General features: G+C 47.9%; 1 protein-coding gene across 1 annotated transcript in view; it reads left to right on the forward strand.

The window, feature by feature from the left end:
- Nucleotides 1-5,704: 5,704 nt before the first annotated feature.
- The window catches only part of SELENOS (selenoprotein S), a 44,259-nt gene continuing 27,970 nt past the window's right edge, over nucleotides 5,705-21,993 (forward strand). The window contains exons 1-3 of the mRNA XM_073618356.1: nucleotides 5,705-5,900; nucleotides 16,779-16,904; nucleotides 20,021-20,127. Coding sequence (XP_073474457.1) covers nucleotides 5,822-5,900; nucleotides 16,779-16,904; nucleotides 20,021-20,127 — 312 coding nt within the window. The 5' untranslated portion in view covers nucleotides 5,705-5,821. The remainder of the gene's footprint in view (nucleotides 5,901-16,778; nucleotides 16,905-20,020; nucleotides 20,128-21,993) is intronic.

The raw sequence follows: 21,993 nt of genomic DNA on the forward strand, positions 1-21,993 counted from the left end.
GGGGCACTATTCCTTAGGGGACCAGATGTGGCCCTTTGCTTGCCTTTATTCGGCCCTTGGAGCATTTATTCTTTCCACTGAGATTAACAATGGGAAATAGTTCCTCCTCCTGACACGAACGATGAGACACTATTCCTCCCACTAATTCCAATGACGAGACGCTATTCCTCCCACTGACACCAATGATGGGACACTATTCCTCCCACTGACACCAATGATGGGACACTATTCCTCCCACTGACACCAATGATGGGACACTATTCCTCCCACTGACACCAATGATGGGACACTATTCCTCCCACTGACACCAATGATGGGACACTATTCCACTGACGCCAATGGCGGGGCCCTGTTCCTCCCACACCAAAAATAGGGCATTGTTTACTCCCACTGGGCCACAATCCGGCCCCCCTAAAGTCTGACAGTAAACTGGCCCTCTGTTTGGAAAGTTTGGAGACCCCCTGGTGTAAACAGTTCAATGAAGTTTTTGACACTTCTTCGCTATGTGCTGTAATTGTGTCCGCTTCATCCACTGCTGGCTTTTCAAACAAATACAGCAGAATCATCTCTATCCTTTGATGTTATTGCTACTCTGGGTGACAGGCTTCATCTGTAAATAGCATAACCTTATTAAGGGAGCACGTAAACGAACACGCCTGTGTCACACGGGCTTCAGCTTATATAAGAGCAGTGTGAACAGAGAGCTTTTACAGAGCATTTGAAGGACTTTCAGCAAGCTTTGTTAAAGCTTTTTACATATACTGCGGGCAGGCGGCGCAGCCAGGTTTGATCACGCACATGTACGTCTTCTAGGTTAGGGGTGCTTGTGCCCCTGGCCAATGATTTTGGCCGTGGACCTGCTTGATCGGCTTTAGCCAATCACAGAACAGAGTCCTGTGTGTGCAAACACACAGGACTCTGTACACAGAGCAGCGAGCTGGCTGTTCTCCCTGCAAAGCAGGGAGACAAAGCAGCCCGATCTGTAAGTAAAAGCAACACACACTTCAAGTAGGACAGATTAAAAATAGTTAGGCACACCGTTTAACCCCTTGATTTTTTTTTTTTCCCTCCTAGATGTTAACCCCTTCCTAACCAGTGTCATTAGTACAGTTGAGAGAAAGGAAGGGATCCCCGATGCCGCACATCCATGCAAGTGTTCTATAGTAGAATGACAACCTCAGCCTGGGCTCCCGCCAGGCCACGCCCCCCTCATTAGTGCAGTGTCAGTGTATTATCTGATCACTGTATTGGTTATCAAAGACATGTTCGTGTAGCAAAATACATTATTGCCTACATTTATGAACATTTAAATTTGTTTTGCATGTACAGTATAAAATATTTTTTTCAAAATTCTTTATTTAATAAAGTTCTATTTGTGTGAGAAAAAGATGATCTATATTTCGTTTGGGTACAGTGTTGCATGACCGTGCGATTACCAGTTAGTGGTTGTAAAGGCAGAAGGTTTTTTTTTTTCTTAAGAGAAGAATGTTTGTTTATTTTTTTTTTTATTTTTTTTGTTTTTTTTGCACTCCTGTGACCCATAGGAGAAGCCCAGCCTAAAAAGCTCAGGCTGGACTTCTCATTTAATGCATTATGATAAAAAAGCCTTCTGTGTACCATCCTCCCCAGCACTCCTAATAGTTGAGCCCCTTCTCTCCAGCGATGTCCATGAGTGTCTCGGCCGTCCGAGACTCTCCCTCCTGATTGGCTGAGACACGGCAGCAGCGCCATTTGCTCCCGCTGCTGTCAAAGGCAGCCAATCAGGAGAGAGAGGGGCCAGGCTCAGGTGCTTCCATAGTAGGCTGCTTGCTGTGGGGGCACTCGACAGGAGGATCTGGGCTGCCCTGTGCAAATCCACTGCAACAGGGGAGGTAAGTATAACATGCTGAAGTCTGCTAGCAGCTTGTTTAAAGTGGCAATCAGCACTCCCATTAGGATCTGTGTTCAACATTTACAAACGAACTGAATGGTACTTTAAAGCGGAGCGGCACCGAAAAAATTTTTTTTAAAAGTCAGCAGCTACAAATACTGCAGCTGCTGACTTTTAAAACATGGACACTTACCTGTCCAGGGCGCCCGCGATGTCGGCACCCGAGGCCGAAGCGTCTCTCCGTCCTCGGGTGCTGCCGCCTCCATCTTCGGTAAGGGAATCAGGAAGTGAAGCCGTGCGGCTTCACTTCCCGGTTCCCTACTGCGCATGCGCGAGTCGCGCAGCGCAATACGAATGGTCCCTGCTGCCTCTGGGACCCGTGTGTTTCCCAGCAGGCAGCGGGGGGGGAACAGGATGTGGCGTAAATACCCGCAGATTCTGCGGCTATCTACGCCGGAAGTGGGTACAGATACCTGTAATATACAGGTATCTGTACCCCCCTCCCCCCTGAAAGGTGCCAACTGTGTCACCGGAGGGGGGGAAGAATCTAATGAGTGGAAGTTCCACTTTTGGGTGGAACTCCACTTTAAGGACTTGTTTACAACTGCTTTGTCTCTGAAGAAGGATCTTTGTCCAGATCACTCTTCAGAGAGTTTTTGACAGGAAGTGAGTAGGACCACCAGTTTTAACCCCCTAAATACTGGGCAACCAAGCCACAACCACGTATATTGTGTGGGGGTACAGGGTGGTCCTATTCACTTGAATGGGTTGCTCTCAGTGGGTGGTATCGCCCTCTAAGCACAATGGGGGGCGGGGGGTTATAATTTCTGCTGAAGCATGGTTACATCTACCCAATTACAAGTGTAAACAAGCCCTAAAAGCTTCAACAAAGCTTGCTGGAAGCTCTGCAATTGCTGTTGGTCAAAGCTCACTTTTCACCACTGCCCTTCTACAAGCTGAAGTCCGTGTGAAACAAGCCTTATGCTTTGTATTCAAAGTTGTTTTCCATGTGTGTAGTTGTGTGTTTAGATTTATGGAAATAAAATTTGTGTTTGACTGCCTTGACTATTAGCAGGATTGGAGCATTCAAAGTGTATACCGTGGTCAAATCTAAACTTCTCAAACTGTAAGGCTACTTTCACATTGGTTCGCATTAAAACTGCCTGTAAATTGCCTATGCGTTAATGGAGCGTTTTTGCTCCACTTTTGCAGCGTTTGTGGTGCATTTTTTAAAAGACGTGACTCAAAAACGGCACAATTTGGTTTAGCAACAAGGATGGGAAGTGTTATCATAATGGGGGATTTTAATTATCCAGACATAGACTGTGCGGAGGGAACCACACATTAATCTAAGGCTCGCCAGTTCCTAAATGTCTTGCAGGACAATTTCATGGGTCAGATGGTAGACGCACCAACTAGAAATAAAGCCTTACTAGATCTACTGCAGGGATATGCAATTAGTGTACCTCCAGCTGTTGCAGAACTACAAGTCCCATAAGGCATAGCAAGACTCTGACAACCACAAGCATCACACCCAGAGGCAGAGGCATGATGGGACTTGTAGTTTTGCAACAGCTGGAGGTCCGCTAATTGCATATCTTTGATCTACTGATTACCAACAATACAGACCTGATCATGGATTTGGAAATACGGTTCAATTTAGGTAACAGCGATCACAGGTCAATTAGCTTCAGTATAAATCACACAAATAGGAAACCTAAGGGGAATAAAAGACACTGAATTTCAAAAGAGCCAACTTCCCTAAATTACAAACCTTGCTAGAAGATATAAATTGGGATAAAATTTTAAAAACCAAGAACACGGAGGAGAGATGGGTTTGCTTTAAGAGCATATTAAATAAGGGCATTAGCCAATGCATCCCATTGGGGAAATAAATTTAAAAGCGTGAACAAAAGTCCTGGATGGCTTAACTCCAATGTAAAAATGCATATAAAAGCAAAGGAGAAGGCCTTCAAAAATACAAGGTTGAGGGATCATCATCAGCATTCAGACTTTATAAAGAAGGCAACAAGAAATGTAAGGGTGCAATTAGGGCGGCTAAGAGAGAACATGAAAGACACATAGCGGAGGAGAGCAAAAAAAATCCCAAGAAATTCTTTTAAGTATGTAAACAGTAAAAATAAAGGGGAGGACAGACCATATTGGCCCCATAAAGAATGAGGAAGGTCATCTGGTTACAAAGGATGGGGAGGTATTGAATTTATTCTTCTCCTCAGTCTTCACGAGGAAATCGGGGGTCTTCAGTAACCAAAACTGCAGTGTTTATCCTCATGACACATCACAGGAAGCACCCTCATGGCTAACAGAGGACAGAATTAGAATTAGATTTGGGAAAATTAACATTAATAAATCACCGGGACCAGATAGCTTGCACCCGAGGGTACTTGGGGAACTCAGCCAAGTAATTGCCAGACCATTGTTCCTAATTTTTACAGACAGTCTACTGACTGGAATGGTACCAGCTGATTGGAGAAAAGCCAATGTAGCACCAATATTTAAAAAAGGGCCTAAATACATCCCTGGGAATTACAGACCAGTTAGCCTAACATTAATAGTATGCAAGCTCTTGGAGGGGATGATAAGGGACTATATACAAGATTTTAGTAATGAGAACGGTATCATTAGCAGTAATCAGCGTGGATTCATGAAGAATCGTTCTTGCCAAACCAATCTATTAACCTTCTATGAGGAGGTGAGTTGCCATCTAGATAAAGGAAGGCCCGTAGACGTGGTGTATCTGGATTTTGCAAAAGCATTTGACACAGTTCCCCATAAACGTTTACTGTACAAAATAGGGTCCGTTGCCATGGACCATAGGGTGAGTACATGGATTGAAAACTGGCTACAAGGGCGAGTTCAGAGGGTGGTGATAAATGGGGAGTACTCAGAATGGTCAGGGGTGGGTAGTGGGGTTCCCCAGGGTTCTGTGCTGGGACCAATCCTATTTAATTTGTTCATAAACGACCTGGAGGATGGGATAAACAGTTCAATCTCTGTATTTGCGGAAGATACTAAGCTAAGCAGGGCAATAACTTCTCCGCAGGATGTGGAAACCTTGCAAAAAGATCTGAACAAATGAATGGGGTGGGCAACTACATGGCAAATGAGGTTCAATGTAGAAAAATGTAAAATAGAAGAAAAGAGGTTTAACCTTAAACTATGTAGAGGGTTCTTTACTGTAAGAGCGGCAAGGATGTGGAATTCCCTTCCACAGGCGGTGGTCTCAGCGGGGAGCATCCATACTTTCAAGAAACTGTTAGATAAGCACCTGAACGACCCCAACATACATTCTTTTATTTTGTAGTCTGCTCTGTTTTACTCTATTATATTTGATTCTTTCATTTTCTATTCTATTATTTTCCTTTATTTTCTATTCTATTTTTATTCCCTTTGGAAATTCGATTTGAAAACAATTCAAATTCAAGAACTTATTTCGGATGAGTTTAAATTCGGTACTATTGTAATTCAGAGATTTTTATACATCCAAATAACGCAAAATTTGTCCGAATTTCAATTTGGATCGAAACGCAAACGTCTACATTGCACTCAGATAGCTGAGGGGGGGGGGGGTAATAATATAAATATATATGTTTATATAAAAATATATCCTTGTGTACAGGCTCCTAGATTGAGCCCCATGCAGCCCAGCCTCCCTCCCAGCTCTGTGTCCCAGCTGTCTCCTTCTATAGTAGCTTAATCATCGTCCAGGCTCAGCCCCGCCTTCCCATCCACTATCAGCCAATCACAGGTGACGCTGTCCTGTAGCGCGAGTCTTGGAACGCATCGTACTTCCGGCTTCTAATTGGGAGGCGTCCCGTGCGTCGTCACGTGACCTCACCAGGGACACGTCATCTGAGCGTTGCTATTGGCTGGAGCGCAGTAAACATCTGGAAGCCGGATCTGGTGTGAGGAGGAAGCGGCGGTGTCAGCATGGAGATGGGCGATCAGGAGGTGCCGCCCGCCCAGCCAGAACTAGAACTGGACTTCATCAGCTTCCTGCAGGAGACAGGTGACGCCCTCCCCTCAGTGTCTGTATGTGTTGGGGGGGAGGGGGTAAGGGGAGGTGATCCACCTGTCTATCTGACTCGTCCTATGTGATCGTTGGCCGTTTAAGTGGGCTGGTATTAGGGGCTTAAGGTAATGTGGCGTTGTGATTGGCTGTGCACTGATGACATCATCTAGAGCCCCTTCCAGTGGACAAAGATGCCCAAGGCTTGTAGGAGGGGCTTCCGATCATGTGACACAGTGATTGGCTGTTCAGTGACATCATCAGGCGTCCTGCTTACCAGTTGACTGTGATAACCAAGACTGGTAGGCGTGGCTTCCAATCATGTGACACAGTGATTGGCTGTGCAGTGGCATCATCTGAAGCCCCTCCTACCAGTGGACTGTCATAACCAAGGCTGGTAGGAGGGGATTCTTATTATGTGGCACTGTGATTGGCTCTGCAGTGACATCTTCTGGAGCCCTTCCTACCAGTGGACTGTGATAATCAAGACCTATAGGAGGGGCTTCTAATAATGTGATACGGTGATTGGCTGTGCAGTGACATCATATGGAGCTCCTCCTCCTACCAGTGGGCTGTGATAACCAAGGCTGGTAGGAGGGGCTTCCGGTCATGTGGCACAGTGAATGGCTGTGCAGTGACATCATCTGAAGCCCCTCCTACCAGTGGACTGTCATAACCAAGGCTGGTAGGAGGGTCTTCTGATCATGTGGAACTATGATTGCCTATACAGTGACATCATCAAGCGTGCTGACTACCAGTTGACTGTAATAACCAAGATTGGTAGGAGTGGCTTCTGATCATGTGGCACAGTGATTGGCTGTGCAGTGACATCATCTGAAGCCCCTCCTACCAGTGGACTGTCATAACCAAGGCTGGTAGGAGGGGCTTCTGATCATGTGGAACTGTGATTGACTATACAGTGACATCATCAAGTGTGCTGACTACCAGTTGACTGTAATAACCAAGATTGGTAGGAGTGGCTTCCGATCATGTGGCACAGTGATTGGCTGTGCAGTGACATCATCTGAAGCCCCTCCTACCAGTGGACTGTGATAATCAAGACTGGTAGGAGGGGCTTCTGTTCATGTGGAACTGTGATTGGCTCTGCAGTGACATCTTCTGGAGCCCTTCCTACCAGTGGACTGTGATAATCAAGGCCTATAGGAGGGGCTTCTAATAATGTGATACGGTGATTGGCTGTGCAGTGCCATCATATGGAGCTCCTCCTCCTACCAGTGGGCTGTGATAACCAAGGCTGGTAGGAGGGGCTTCCGATCATGTGGCACTATTCCTGGCTACACAGCAGTGACATCATCAGGGGCCTCTCCTAAGGGTGTAGGTAGGAGCAACATTGTAATTGGCCGCACAGTGATGACATCAGAAACCTATTCTACCAGTGGCCCGTGAGAGGGGCTGTCACCCACGTGGCATTGCGATTGTCTGCACAGTGATTACATATTCAAGAGTTCCTCCTACTGTTGGGCTTTGATGCTGAAGGCTGATAGGAGGGGCTTTTGATCATGCAGGGCTGTGATTGGCTGCACCGTGCTGACATCATTGGTAGCCCTTCCTACCAGGGGGCTGTGATAACCAAGGCTGGTAGGTGTGATTTCTGATCATGGTGCAATGTTATTGGCCCTTCAGTGAAGACATCATTGGAAGTCCCTCCTACTGGTGGGTTGAGATACCCGAGGCTTTGTCTTGTAGTACTGTGATTGACCAAACAGCAATGGCACTATTAGTAGCTCCCCCTACCGATGGGCTGTGATAATCAAGGCTGGTAGGCAGGGCTCCTTATGTGGCACTGTTATTGGCTGTACAGTGATGACATCATCAGCAGCAGTCCTCCTACGAATGGGGCATGATACCCAAGGCCTGTAAGCTGGGCTCCAAGCCATGCTACACTGTGATTGGATGTACCTTGATGACATCATTGGGAGCCCCTCCTACCGGTGGGCTATGATAACCAAGGCTGGTAAGAGGGGCTCCTTATTATGTGGCGCTGTTATTGGTTATACAGTGATGACCTCATCGGCAGCCCCTCCTACTGGTGAGTTGTGATTTATAAGGCTCTCGATCATGCAACACTGTGATTGGCCAAAGGGTGATGACCTTATTGGGTGCCCATTCTACCGATGGGCTGTGATACCCAAGGCCTGTAGAGGGGCCCCTGATCATGTGGCTTTGTGATTTGCTGCACAGAGATGCCATCATCGGGAGCCCTTCCTACTAATGGGCCAGTAGGTGGGTCTCCTCATCGTGCAGCACTGTGATTGGCTGTGCAGTGATAACCTCATTAGGAATCCCTCCTACCAATGGGCTCTGGTGCCCACAGCTGGTAGGAGGGGCTCACAATCATATGGCACTGTGATTGAACACAGAGATGACATTGGGAGCCCCACCTACAGATGGGCTCCGGTGTGTGGCGCCCCCCCACCCATCCACTGCCATGTTTGGCACTTGTTTCGGGGGGAAGGGAGAAGCGGGTACCTGGATTTGACACATACCGGCTTCCTGCTCAGATCTGAGATGGAAGTGCGGCCCCTTCTCCTTCCCCCACAGTCTCTGGGTCACATCACAGGTCCCGGAAGACTTCAAGACCATTTACAAAGCGCAGTGCGGCTCGAGCACGCACAGTAGGAAACCAGCCATGAAGCTGCGAGGCTTCAATTCCTGTTTCCCTTACTTGCTATGCCAGCCTCTGCACCCGAAACAGATTGAAGAATCGGCTCGGGTTAGGACGTTGCTGGATCCCTGGACAGGTAAGTGTCCTTATATTTAAAGTAGGCAGCTACAGTATGGGTACTTTTTGGGGGAGAACCTGGAGCTCCTCTTTAGCTGGCTTTGCCCGTGAGGGAAAACTCGTCACCTGGCATGATTGATCAGAGGAGGGGCGGGGGGGGGGACAAAAGATACTTTTACCCAAAGCTGGGCTTTAATTATTACCCCACCAGTTTTTAGGTCACCAAGGAGGGAGCTCTGAGATGATGAAGCCATGGTCTCCTCCTCTACCAGGAGAGCTGCAATGGGGGGAAAATACCAACTGCAGGTAATACCTGGTGACCAGTCCTCTACCAGGTATGAGGGGTCAGTATAGTGATTTTATTATAGAGTGTATGGGGAGAGTAGATGGTTTACTTCTTACAGCGACCTATTGCCGCATACCTTTATACTGTGTGTAAGCGCCAGGGGGCGTAATCTTGTAATTTAAAGGCATTGTACGCTTTCACACATTTCTATTGCTATAACTCGGTATAATGGAGTTCTATTCCCTGTGTTTGTTTGTCTTACCCTGTAATGATTGTCTCACATGTTGTGGCTGCAGATTGTAGTGTCATGGCTGATCGATTCCCCCTAAGTCCATGTATTTATTTGTCGAGCTTGTCCCTGCCAATGAGATGGGCAACTGCGTGTTCGGGGTCACACAGCGTCCAATCCATGCCTCATCGTTTCCTCTGTGTTGCATTACACATGTAGAAGTAATAATGTGATCAAAGACTGCATGATGATCTCTCCGATAATCGCTCTGCCCCTTTGTGTCTGTGTCAGATCTAATTACTGTGTAGCTCTCACCTGCAGAGCACTAGTCTGAGCAAACTGATTATTGTGGGATATGTAGTTTCTTCACAGGAAGTGTCAGTTCTCACACTATAGACAAAGGTCATGCATTAACCTGTGCAACGCCATGCCTCAGGTTTGAACACAAACAGAAATTGCTGATGCTGGATTGTGAAGATTTACTCTTCTACAGGCTGTGTGTACAGGGCACCCAATGACACCATGAAACTGCATGATCAATGCACGTCTTATGCAGGTGAAAAACACAAGGTGGCGGTAGGGAGGTGTAAAATGCCTTTAAAGCGGTTGTAAACCGCTGGGGAGAAAAAAAAAACCCGCAACACAATTGGATAATGTGCTAGTATGCATCACATACTAGCATATTATGAAATACTCACCTTAGAACGAAGCCCTCTCAGCGGCGCCCTGGTTACAGCTGAGAGGGCTGACGTCTTCTCCCCTGTCCTTTCTTCCGGGATTGCGGGCTCTCTGCGCCCTGAGTGGCTGGAGCCGCGATGACGTCACTCGCACGCAAGCCCTCGTTTCCGTGAGGAAGCTCTGGCACGGTATGCCAGACCATCAGAGCGCATGCGCTGGCTGCATGCAGAGTGAATATCTCCTAAATGGTGTACGTTTAGGAGATATTCATTTAACCTCCACTGTGCGTACATCTTCCCCACCCAACATACCTTGCCTAACAGCACATTCAACACTCTCCTCTTTTGAATTGGCTACTACTGAAGAGGTTACAAAACTTTTCTCAGATGCCCACCTAACCAATTGTCCCTTGGATCCTGTTCCCTCACAACTACTACGGTCACCCTCTTCTTCTATCCTATGCTCCCTCACTCACATCTTCAATCTCTCCCTCTCTAGTGGCACCTTCCCCTCCCCTCTAAAACATGTGCAGATCACTCCCATACTTAAAAAGCCCTCACTGGACCCCACCAACCTGAACAACTTAAGACCCATCTCATTGCTCCCATTCACCTCTAAACTTCTAGAATGCTTAGTCTACAACCGTCTTAGCTCCTACCTCAGTGAAAATTCTTCTTGACCCCTTACAGTCTGGCTCTCGCTCACAGCACTCCACGGAAACTGCCTTACTAAAACTCACTAACGATTTACTAACTGCTAAAACCAACGGCCACTACTCCATGCACCTACTACTTGACCTCTCTGTGGCCTTTGATACTGTTGACCACCCGCTCCTTCTCAATAAACTACATTCCCTGGGCCTCCGAGATTCTGCTCTATCCTGGTTCTCTGCCTATCTATCACAGCGCTCCTTCAGTATACCCTACAACTCTGTTTCCTCCTCTCCATTGCCCCTTTCTGTGGGGGTCCCCCAAGGCTCGGTTCTTGGACCCCTTCTCTTCTCTATCTACACCTCCTCCCTTGGTTACTAGATAACCGCCCATGGCTTCCAATACCACTTATACGCCGATGACACCCAAATCTATCTGTCTACTCCTCACCTCACTCCTTCAGTCTCCTCTCACATTACTAACTTACTAACTGACATATCAGCATGGATGTCGCACCACTCCCTTAAACTAAATCTCTCTAAAACTGAGCTATTAATATTCCCCCCCCGCCCGTGCCCCCTTCCATGACTTTTCAATCAAAATCAATAATACAACCATCAGTCCCTCCCCTCACGCCAGGGTACTAGGTATAATCCTAGACCAGTGATGGCGAACCTTGGCACCCCAGATATTTTGGAACTACATTTCCCATGATGCTCTTGCACTCTACAGTGTAGAGCATCATGGGAAATGTAGTTCCAAAACATCTGGGGTGCCAAGGTTCGCCATCACTGCTCTAGACTCCGACTTGTCATTTCAGCCTCAAGTCCAGTCGTTTTCAAAAGTTTGTAGAATTCACCTCCATAACATCTCTAAAATTCGCCCCTTTTTAACAAATAAAACCACCAAGCTCCTCATTCACTCCCTTGTTATCTCTCGCCTTGACTATTGCAACTCCTTTCTCATTGGCCTGCCTCTCTATAGGCTCCTCCCCTCTTCAGTCTATCATGAATGCTGCTGCCAGACTTATCCACCTTACCAACCGCTCAGTGTCCGCCACCCCTCTCCTCCAATCCCTACACTGACCACCACCCCTCTCCTCCAATCCCTACACTGGCTCCCAATCACCCAGCAAATTAAATTCAAAATACTAACCACAACATACAAAGCCATTCACAACTCTGACCCGAGCTACATAACTAATCTTGTCTCCAAATATCACCCAAATCGTCCTCTCCGCTCTTCTCAAGACCTCCTACTCTCAAGCTCTCTCGTCTCCTCCTCTCATGCTCGTCTCCAAGATTTCTCCAGAGCCTCTCCCATCCTCTGGAACTCGCTACCTCCACCTGTCCGGCTATCCCCTACTCTTGCTACCTTCAGGCGATCCCTGAAAACTCATCTCTTCAGGAAAGCCTATCATGTCTCCAACTAATCTTTTACCACTTCCATCAGATCATTCCCCACAGTTACAACCTTTTGTACCACCTGCCCCACCCTATTAAATTGTAAGCTCTTCTGAGCAGGGCCCTCTGAATCCTCCTGTATTTTATTGTATTATAACTGTATTGTCTCCTTTTTATATTGTAAAGCGCTGCGTAAACTGTTGGCGCTATATAAATCCTGAATAATAATAATAATACCTACAGGTAAGCCTTATCATAGGCTTACCTGTAGGTAAAAATAACAAAGCAGGGTATACAACAGCTTTAGGATGTGCCAAATTCCACACCTTTTTATATTCTCATCTGTGCAACAGTAGAAACAAACAAATGAGTTTGGGAAAAGAAAGCTCTATAGGATAGAAGCACCATCTGCCCGTTCAGAATCTTTGGAAGACTCTGCTGGCATTTGCTAGCGTTGGCGCTGACAGTGAAGATCTATGAAGCTGTCAGTTGCTATGCAGACCTGTCCCCCACTGTTTGCAGAGAGGAGTGTTGGACGCTCACACATGGCGTGCTGCTTTGTTGGAAGTGGGGTGAGGGAGCCGTGTGCTTCCCTATACCTGGAAGGATCGGGTTATTCTTGGAGTTCTGAATGGTGTGGAAATCGAGCACATGGAAGGTAGATACACTTCTTCTTCTTTTTTTTTTTTTTTTTTTTTTTTTTTTTTTTTTTTTAGGATATTTGCTTTTAGCAAACCTGTTGCCTTCCTGTGAACTGATAATTCAAACATTTGTGTCACATTATGCAGACGTTAATCGCTCAACTGCTGAATAATGAAAGCTTTAGCTCAGGGGTAGGCAACCTCGGCCCTCCAGCTGTTTTGAAACTACAAGTCCCATGAGACCTTGCAAGACCCTGACAATCACAGGCACGACCCCTAGAGGCAGAGGCATGATGGGATTTGTAGTTTCACCACAGCTGGAGGGCTGAGGTTGCCTACCCCTGCTTAGCTGCTGAACGATCTTTATGATGAAAGATCGCCATTCAGCCATAGTTGGGTAATGCAGTAGGCTATGGTCAGGTAGGGATAAATGAGTAAGTGCATTCCTCCGTGGTTAGGTAGATCAGTTGGGTAAGTGCAGTCGGCTGTAGCCAGGTAAGTGCCTTCTTCCATGGTCAGGTAGTCCAGTTGGGTAAGGGCAGTCGGCCATGTTTGGGTGAGTGCATCCTTCCATGGCTCGGTAATTTATTCAGGTAAGAGCCGTTAAGCATGATCGGGTGAATGTGATCTTCCATGGTCAGGTGGTCAAGTCAGGTTAGGGCTGTCGGCCATGGTCAGGTGAGTGCATTGTTCCATGATCGACTCTCGAGTAGATTAAGTACATTTGGGTAAATGCATTCTTCCATGGTCTTTTATTCCAGGCAGGTATGTGCAGTCATGGATGAGGGCGGTCGGCCACGGTTGCGTAGCTGAGGAGGGTGAGGGCAGTTGGCCACGGTTGTGTAGTTGAGGCGGCTGAGGGCGGTCGGCCACGGTTGAATAGCTGTGGCGGTCGGCCATGGATGCGTCGTTGAGGCGGCTGAGGGCGGTCGGACGCGGTTGCGTAGTTGTGGCGGCTGAGGGCGGTCGGCCGCGGTTGCGTAGTTGAGGCGGCTGAGGGCGGTCGGCCGCGGTTGCGTAGTTGTGGCGGCTGAGGGCGGTCGGCCGCGGTTGCGTAGCTGTGGCGGCTGAGGGCGGTCGGCCGCGGTTGCGTAGCTGTGGCGGCTGAGGGCGGTCGGCCGTGGTTGCGTAGTTGTGGCGGTTGAGGGCGGTCGGCCGCGGTTACGTAGTTGAGGCGGCTGAGGGCGGTCGGCCGCGGTTGCGTAGTTGTGGCGGCTGAGGGCGGTCGGCCGCGGTTGCGTAGTTGTGGCGGCTGAGGGCGGTCGGCCGCGGTTGCGTAGTTGTGGCGGCTGAGGGCGGTCGGCCGCGGTTGCGTAGTTGTGGCGGCTGAGGGCGGTCGGCCGCGGTTGCGTAGTTGTGGCGGCTGAGGGCGGTCGGCCGCGGTTGCGTAGTTGTGGCGGCTGAGGGCGGTTGCGTAGTTGTGGCGGCTGAGGGCGGTCGAGTGCATTCAGCCGTTATCAGGTCAGTGCTTTGAGTCATGGTCATATTGTGGTCACAGACCTAACTTTGTAAAGTTAGAAATAAAATTCCCTGAGATGTGTAGTCTCCTTGTTTGCTCTCTCTCACTCAGGATGGGGTAATTCCATGTAGCAGTCAGTCTGCCAAATGAATGAATTCCAATGCAAAATTTTAAGTTTTTAATCCCATTGATGTTAGTACATGCTCCTATTTAGTCCAGTCCTGTCTTTACACAGCACCGGTGATGGTCTCTATGACCACTTTCATGGTGGTCTCATATAGACAGAATGAGGGTGGAGAGGCTATTCATTCGCAAGTGGGAAATGAGTTATCTCTGTTTTACTTGTGTTGGGCAGAGAAACAGAAAATAATTCATTTTACATTTTAAAAATATTAGCTTTCACCAGATTATTGTCTTATGTATTGTTGATAATTTTATATATTTACATGGGAGCAATTATGTTTGCTTATTACATCAGCAGAAAACCACGTTGACATAACTTTTTAATAAAATCTGTCTCACTAAAAATAAAGAGGATTTTCTGCCATCTATAATGATGGGGAAGCACCCAGAATGCACCTGGTAGCCAGGGAACAAGTCATTTTGGCCCAGGCTTGTGATATTAAAGATTTATAGTGATGTTCACCACAAAAAAAAGTTATTTGGTAATAAGGATGTGTGATATTGGTAAAGCAAAAAAAAAAGTACTGTACACTACCTATTGGATGGCCAACGGGTATACCGGTAAAGCTGCAGATCAGACAGCAAAGCACTAGTGCAGCTGCTGCCCTTATTTAGGCCATTTTGGCGCCAGCATCAATAGCTAACATCCGCGCATATGCGTTTGACTGTGAATGCTAATATTTTCGCGCATAGGCGGGCATCTTCGCATGCATTTCCGTCTCGGAACTTAGGTTGTGCTATGGCCAGTACGTCCCTGACAGTGTCGATGGATTGCATGATGCTCCAAGGGCTGAGTAAAGGCAAGTAAAGGGTCACATCCGGCCCCCGGCCACAGTTTGGAGACCACTTCTCTAAGCGAGCGGCCCTTTCACCAGACTTGTCTCGGCAGAACAATGGTCATCAGCCAATAATCTGGCCTTTCCTATAAATTTACTGAAATCGAAGCCCTGGGTGGCCCTCCTGACACCACCCAGACAGATGAAAATAAGTCGTCCCGACAGTAACTGCAGCCAATTGGCTGCAGTCATTGTGCTGGTTTTCTGACAGCGGTGGGTGCCGGCTGTCAGCATACACTCTCCGGCAGCAGAAGATTTAGTACATCGGTGCTCTTGATCGGTGGTGGGGGTATCTGTGGAGTACAGCGGACTTAACAGGAGACTCTTTACATACATGGGCAGCTATAAACGTTTCTCCGTGAAGGGATCTGCTGTAGGTGCCGGCTCTTAAATGGCCACAGACTTTAGGAGAGAAAATTGTCCGCAAACCCCACCATGTTGCTGTCTTGGGTCGGCAGTTTCCACCACGTTGCTGTCTGGGGGTCGGCAATTTCCACCACGTTGCTGTCTGGGGGTCGGCAGTTTCCACCACGTTGCTGTCTGGGGGTCGGCAGTTTCCACCACGTTGCTGTCTGGGGGTCGGCAGTTTCCACCACATTGCTGTCTGGGGGTCGGCAGTTTCCACCACGTTGCTGTCTGGGGGTCGGCGGGCCTCACCACGTTGCTGTCTGGGGGTCGGCGGGCCTCACCACGTTGCTGTCTGGGGGTCGGCGGGCCTCACCACGTTGCTGTCTGGGGGTCGGCAGTTTCCACCACGTTGCTGTCTGGGGGTCGGCAGTTTCCACCACGTTGCTGTCTGGGGGTCGGCGGGCCGCACCACGTTGCTGTCTGGGGGTCGGCGGGCCGCACCACGTTGCTGTCTGGGGGTCGGCGGGCCGCACCACGTTGCTGTCTGGGGGTCGGCGGGCCGCACCACGTTGCTGTCTGGGGGTCGGCGGGCCTCACCACGTTGCTGTCTGGGGGTCGGCGGGCCTCACCACGTTGCTGTCTGGGGGTCGGCGGGCCGCACCACGTTGCTGTCTGGGGGTCGGCGGGCCGCACCACGTTGCTGTCTGGGGGTCGGCGGGCCGCACCACGTTGCTGTCTGGGGGTCGGCGGGCCTCACCACGTTGCTGTCTGGGGGTCGGCGGGCCGCACCACGTTGCTGTCTGGGGGTCGGCGGGCCTCACCACGTTGCTGTCTGGGGGTCGGCGGGCCGCACCGCGTTGCTGTCTGGGGGTCGGCGGGCCGCACCGCGTTGCTGTCTGGGGGTCGGCGGGCCGCACCGCGTTGCTGTCTGGGGGTCGGCGGGCCTCACCGCGTTGCTGTCTGGGGGTCGGCGGGCCTCACCGCGTTGCTGTCTGGGGGTCGGCGGGCCTCACCGCGTTGCTGTCTGGGGGTCGGCGGGCCTCACCGCGTTGCTGTCTGGGGGTCGGCGGGCCTCACCGCGTTGCTGTCTGGGGGTCGGCGGGCCTCACCGCGTTGCTGTCTGGGGGTCGGCGGGCCTCACCGCGTTGCTGTCTGGGGGTCGGCGGGCCTCACCGCGTTGCTGTCTGGGGGTCGGCGGGCCTCACCGCGTTGCTGTCTGGGGGTCGGCGGGCCTCACCGCGTTGCTGTCTGGGGGTCGGCGGGCCTCACCGCGTTGCTGTCTGGGGGTCGGCGGGCCGCACCACATTGCTGTCTGGGGGTTGGCGGGCCGCACCACATTATCCACACCACTGTCAGTGTAACATTTTATATTCCAGGTATTGATAACGGCTGCTGATCTCTTGTTTCTGTGTCTCCTTGCAGTGGGTTCGGCTCTCTCCAGCTATGGATGGTTCATCCTATTCGGCTGCGTCCTTTTGTATGTTTTGAAGCAGAAATTTACCTTCAACATTAGCTCTCTCCTCACCACCGCACAGACAGCACCGGCAGGTATAGCATGGAATACTTACCTTTTACCAGTCTGTATATTTCTAATAAACATTTAAAGGAAATCTATATTCATGTCTTTTCATAGGTCTGGCCTTTGGCCCTTTTACTGGTCTGTTCAGTAGAGTGATTCATAAAGTGGCAGGTTGCCCTGAACTTTAATTGCACTAAACTAAAGTAGAATTCCAGGCAAAACCTAACTAGTCTTAAAGTTTACTTGAAGTTGACTTTTCAGTAATTTGGCACTTGGCTCATTAATGAGCATCACAAACCAAAAATGATATTTAATTCATTTTATATATTCCAAGCAAACTCCCCCATCCACCCATGTCTCCATGCTTTATTTTGTTTAGAAATCTCTTTGAAAAACGACCCCCAGCATTTCTGTCTGCAGCTATCTTGAGCAAGGGCAGATAATTCCTATATCATTTTACTTCCTGGAATCCATCTGCTCTTAGCTCAGGCATGCTGACAGGAGGGTGTGCTTGGCTTAGAAGACCTCTCCTCCCCCTCCTATTATTATAGTTACGCTTCTAGCATTAGTAAAGAGTTAAGGATTAAAAATAGTCAGAGTAGCAATCCCTATGCTAACTAACCTGTGTAAGAAAGGTGTGTATATACAGTGAGGGGAAAAAAATATTCGATCCCCTGCTGTACATTTGCCCACTGACATAGAACTGATCAGTCTATAATATTAATGGTCAGTTTATTCTAACAGTGAGAGAGAGAATACCAACAAAAATATCCAGAAAAACACATTTCAAAAAAGATCTAAATGGATTTGCATTTTAATAAGTGAAATAAATATTTGACCCCTTCGCAAAACATGACTTAGTACTTGGTGAAGAAACCCTTGTTGGCAATCACAGAAGTCAGACTTTTCTTGTAGTTGGCCACCAGGTTTGCACACATCTCAGGAGGGATTTTGTCCCACTCCTCTTTGCAGATCATCTCCAAGTCATTAAGGTTTCGAGGCTGATGTTTGGTAACTGGAACCTTCAGCTCCCTCCACATATTTTCTATGGGATTAAGGTCTGGAGACTGGCTAGGCCACTCCAGGACTTTAATGTGCTTTTTTTTGTTTTGAGACACTCATTTGTTGCCTTGGTCGTGTGTCATTGTCATGCTGGAATACCCATCCACGACCCATTTTCAATGCCCTGGCTGGGGGAAGGAGGTTCTCACCCAACATTTGATAGTGTATGGGCCCCGTCCATCGTCCCTTTTGATGCAGTGAAGTAGTCCTGTCCCCTGAACAGAAAAACACCCCCAAAGTATAATTTTGGGGGATGGTGTTCTTGGGTTCATAGGCAGCATTCCTCCTCTTCCAAACACGGCGAGTTGAGTTGATGCCAAAGAGCTCAATTTTGGTCTCATCTGATCACAACACTTTCACCCAGTTCTCCTCTGAATCATTCAGATGTTCATTAGCAAACGTCAGACGGGCCTGTACATGTGCTTTCTTCAGCAGGGGGACCTTGCGGGCGCTGCAGGATTTCAGTCCTTCACGGCGTAGTGTTCCCAATTGTTTTCTTGGTGACTATGGTCCCAACTGCCTTGAGATCATTGAAAAGATTCTCCCGTGTAGTTCTGGGCTGATTCCTCACCGTTCTCATGATCATTGAAACTCCACTCCAAGGTGAGACCTTGTATGGAGCCCCAGACCGACGGAGATTGACAGTTATTTGTGTTTCTTCCATCTAATCGCACCAACTGTTGTCACCCTCTTACCAAGCTGCTTGGCGATGGTCTTCTCACCCTTGTAGCCCATTCCAGCCTTCCAAGCTACAATCTTGTCCCCGACATCCTTGGACAGCTCTTTGGTCTTGGCCATGGTGGAGAGATTGGAATATGATTGCTTCCGTGGACAGGTGTCTTTTTATACGGGTAACAAGCTGAGATTAGGAGCACTCCCTTTAAGAGTGCTCCAAATCTAACCTCGGTACCTGTATAGAAGACAACTGGGAGCCAGAAATCTTGCTGATTGATAGGAATCAAATACTTATTTCACTCATTAAAATGCAAATCAATTTTATAACTTTTTTTGAAATGTGTTTTTCTGGATATTTTTGTTGTTATTCTCTCACTGTTAAAATAATCCGACCATTAAAATTATAGACTGATCATCTCTTTGTCAGTGGGCATACGTACAAAATCAGCAGGGGGATCAAACTCTTTTTTTTTTTTTTCCCCACACTGTACTTGCCTATTTTCAGTCTGCTCTGGTCCAGTCACATGATCCGCTTCCCCTGTGTCAGCCAGCAGTGGCTGCAGGGGAGGGGAGGGAGTGGTGACAATGGATTGGCCATCGGAGCCTATGAGTGATGTCACAGCTCCCCAGATATTCCCGGCTGTTGTGAAGCCCTTCTCGCCCTTCTCGCCCTGCTCTCCCTGCTCTCCCTGCTCTCCCTTTTCTGGGGTTGGTTTACTGAAACTCCAGAGAGAGCAAAATCTGTACATGGTAGCCAATCGGCTTCTAACTTCATCTTGTTCAATAAAACTTTGTCAATAAGACCCCACTCACACTGAACATGGCTTTGAAATTGTGCGACTTCATCTAAACCCTCACGATTTTAAAACTGCATTTAAGTCTGACTTCGGGGGGCGACTTGAAAGACATCTGTGCAGCTTCACGTACAGATGTATATTAAAATTGCTTGCGAAGTCGCCAAAAGTAGTTCAGATACGAATTTTGTAAATCGGTGCGGCGCCGAAAAGTCGGTGTTGCACCGATTTGGGATGCTCCTATTGCTGACAATAGGCTCCGATTTTGACATGCAGTTTTGACCTGTCAAATCGCGCCAATGTGAATGGGCGGGCTTTAACCTGGAAGCTGATTGGTTTCTCTGCAGAGCTGCACCACATTCTGTGTGCTCCAGTTTTAGTAAATCAACCCCAGCGAGGAGTCCAGGGCTGTACACCTGCCTAGTGGCCGGCTCTCTGCTCATGGACCTCTGAGAACTGAGTGATCAGCGGTGTTTGATCGCTCGATTCTCAGTGTTGGAGCCGGCAGGGTACAAATGTAGCATCGGACCGATCCCTAGGGAAGTATGATTTTGAAAAAAAAACGCTGAGGGTTTACTACTACTTTTATGACTTTGTGTTGAATCTTTCCCTAGACCCAGATGAAGTGGTCAGAAGACAGGAAGCCGTGGCTGCAGCCAGGCTGAAGATGCAGCAGGAGTTGGATGCTCAGGCGGAAAGATATAAAGAGAAGCAGAGACAGGTGAGTGATGGAAGAAGAAATGTGGACAGTTTGCTATGTAGATCTGTCTTGTTATGGCGCAGAACTAGGAAAATGCAATCCTCTTCCTCCTTCCTCTTCTTCCTCTTCTTCCTCTTCCTCCTCTTCCTCCTCTTCCTCCTCTTCCTCCTCTTCCTCCTCTTCTTCCTCTTCCTCCTCTTCTTTTTATCTTCCTCCTAGTAAAATGATGGAGCAACATTTCTGAACGTTTACATTCTGTGCAGGATTTGGGTGTTTTTTTTTTTTTTTTTTTTTTCCAGTGTAAACGCTGTACGGCACGGTTGCCAACCTCCAACCCTATAAACCCTATATATAGATTCTTTCTACTAATAAAACATTGAAAATTTACTGACAGATTAATGATAACCTGCAATCATACGAACTCCTTTTAAAAAGTATTGATATTTTTAAAAAAAGGAAGGATTCCCGTAAGGTGTGGTTTGTTTTTTTTTTGTTTTGTTTTTTTTAGCAGCTATGTATTCTAATCAAGAAAGTTTTTATGATATTGTAAAATCTTTATTGGACAAAATTAGTACAAGAATGGAAATAGGATTTAAAATATGAATTCTGGCTACAGGTGTATACAATCATGTTACATTACAGCTGTCAGTTCTACACAGTACAACTATCAATTGATAGTACATTACAAAAATAATATCCACACAAACACCCCAACGCATTTCAACTTATTCGGTCATAGACTTCCTCAGGGGCTTTTTTTTTTTTTTTGGCTCCAAAAGGAAATATCAAAACATTCATATGTTCAATACCTCATATTCTGTGAGCATTTGTGCATGTGATATATTAGTAAATTGATAATTACTGCTCAGGAGATGGAACTCTACTCTATAGCCATAAATTGTTTAAAAAGATCCCAGCGGTCCAAAAATCTTCACACACCATTCCCACCTCCTCAAGATGAAGCCCGAATAATATATATATTTATTTTTTGTGGTCGACAAGTGGTTAAATATCAATCCTCAGGATAGAAAAAAAAAAAGGACCCGGGCTTCATCTTGAGGAGGTGGGAATGGCGTGTGGATATTTTTGGACCGCTGGGATCTTTTTAAACTATATATATTTGTGTGTGTTGCAGTTTACCAAGATTATGGCTGAAGATATCAGTCACAACCCTGTGCCTTTTTTTTTTTTTTTTTGTGGCCGGCTTTCTTATAAAACCGGCCCAAGCAGCTCATAAGCCCCTGGAACGGTTTCGGAAGCAGCAGGAGGGGACGTGTCCATCATTCCCCCCCCCCCCCCCCCCCCCCAACACCACTCGTTGGTGTTTCTGGGGCTTGCTGGTTCAACCAAGAAACGATCAGACAGCTGCACCCATAGGCGATGAAAGGGTTAATACTCTTTCATTGACTCTATGGCCTTGGAGGACCAGTCCAGGCTGGAAGTAAATAAATTTTTTTTTTTGCTTTTAAAGGTAAAGAGGAGATTTACACTTGATTCTGTGTGTCGTGTATTGAGGTGAACGGGCTGCCCTCTGCTCGTTTGTTACCCAAAAGACACTCCTGCTCCTTTTTTGGGACGACAAGCGGCACCATTTTTAAATGCGTGTTATGCCGCGTGATTCTGTCACACGACAGTCACAGCAGAATCGCACCAGGTTTGGGGTGCCATTAGGAATAATGACACCCCAAACACCCGTTGCGCGTTTTTCCAGGGATTTGGAATCGTGGGCAGGATTGCAGAGATTACAAATCGTCTAATGTGAACAGGGCCTTGGGAGCAACAGGAGAAAAAAAAAACACTTTTTTGACAAAACATCAGGGTTGGCCCCCCCGCCATAGAGTCAGATGATGAACACAGCGACGTGCGGACTAGAACATCTCATGTTTC

This window comes from Aquarana catesbeiana, linkage group LG03 (assembly GCF_042186555.1).
Source record: "Aquarana catesbeiana isolate 2022-GZ linkage group LG03, ASM4218655v1, whole genome shotgun sequence".
Taxonomy (NCBI): domain Eukaryota; kingdom Metazoa; phylum Chordata; class Amphibia; order Anura; family Ranidae; genus Aquarana; species Aquarana catesbeiana.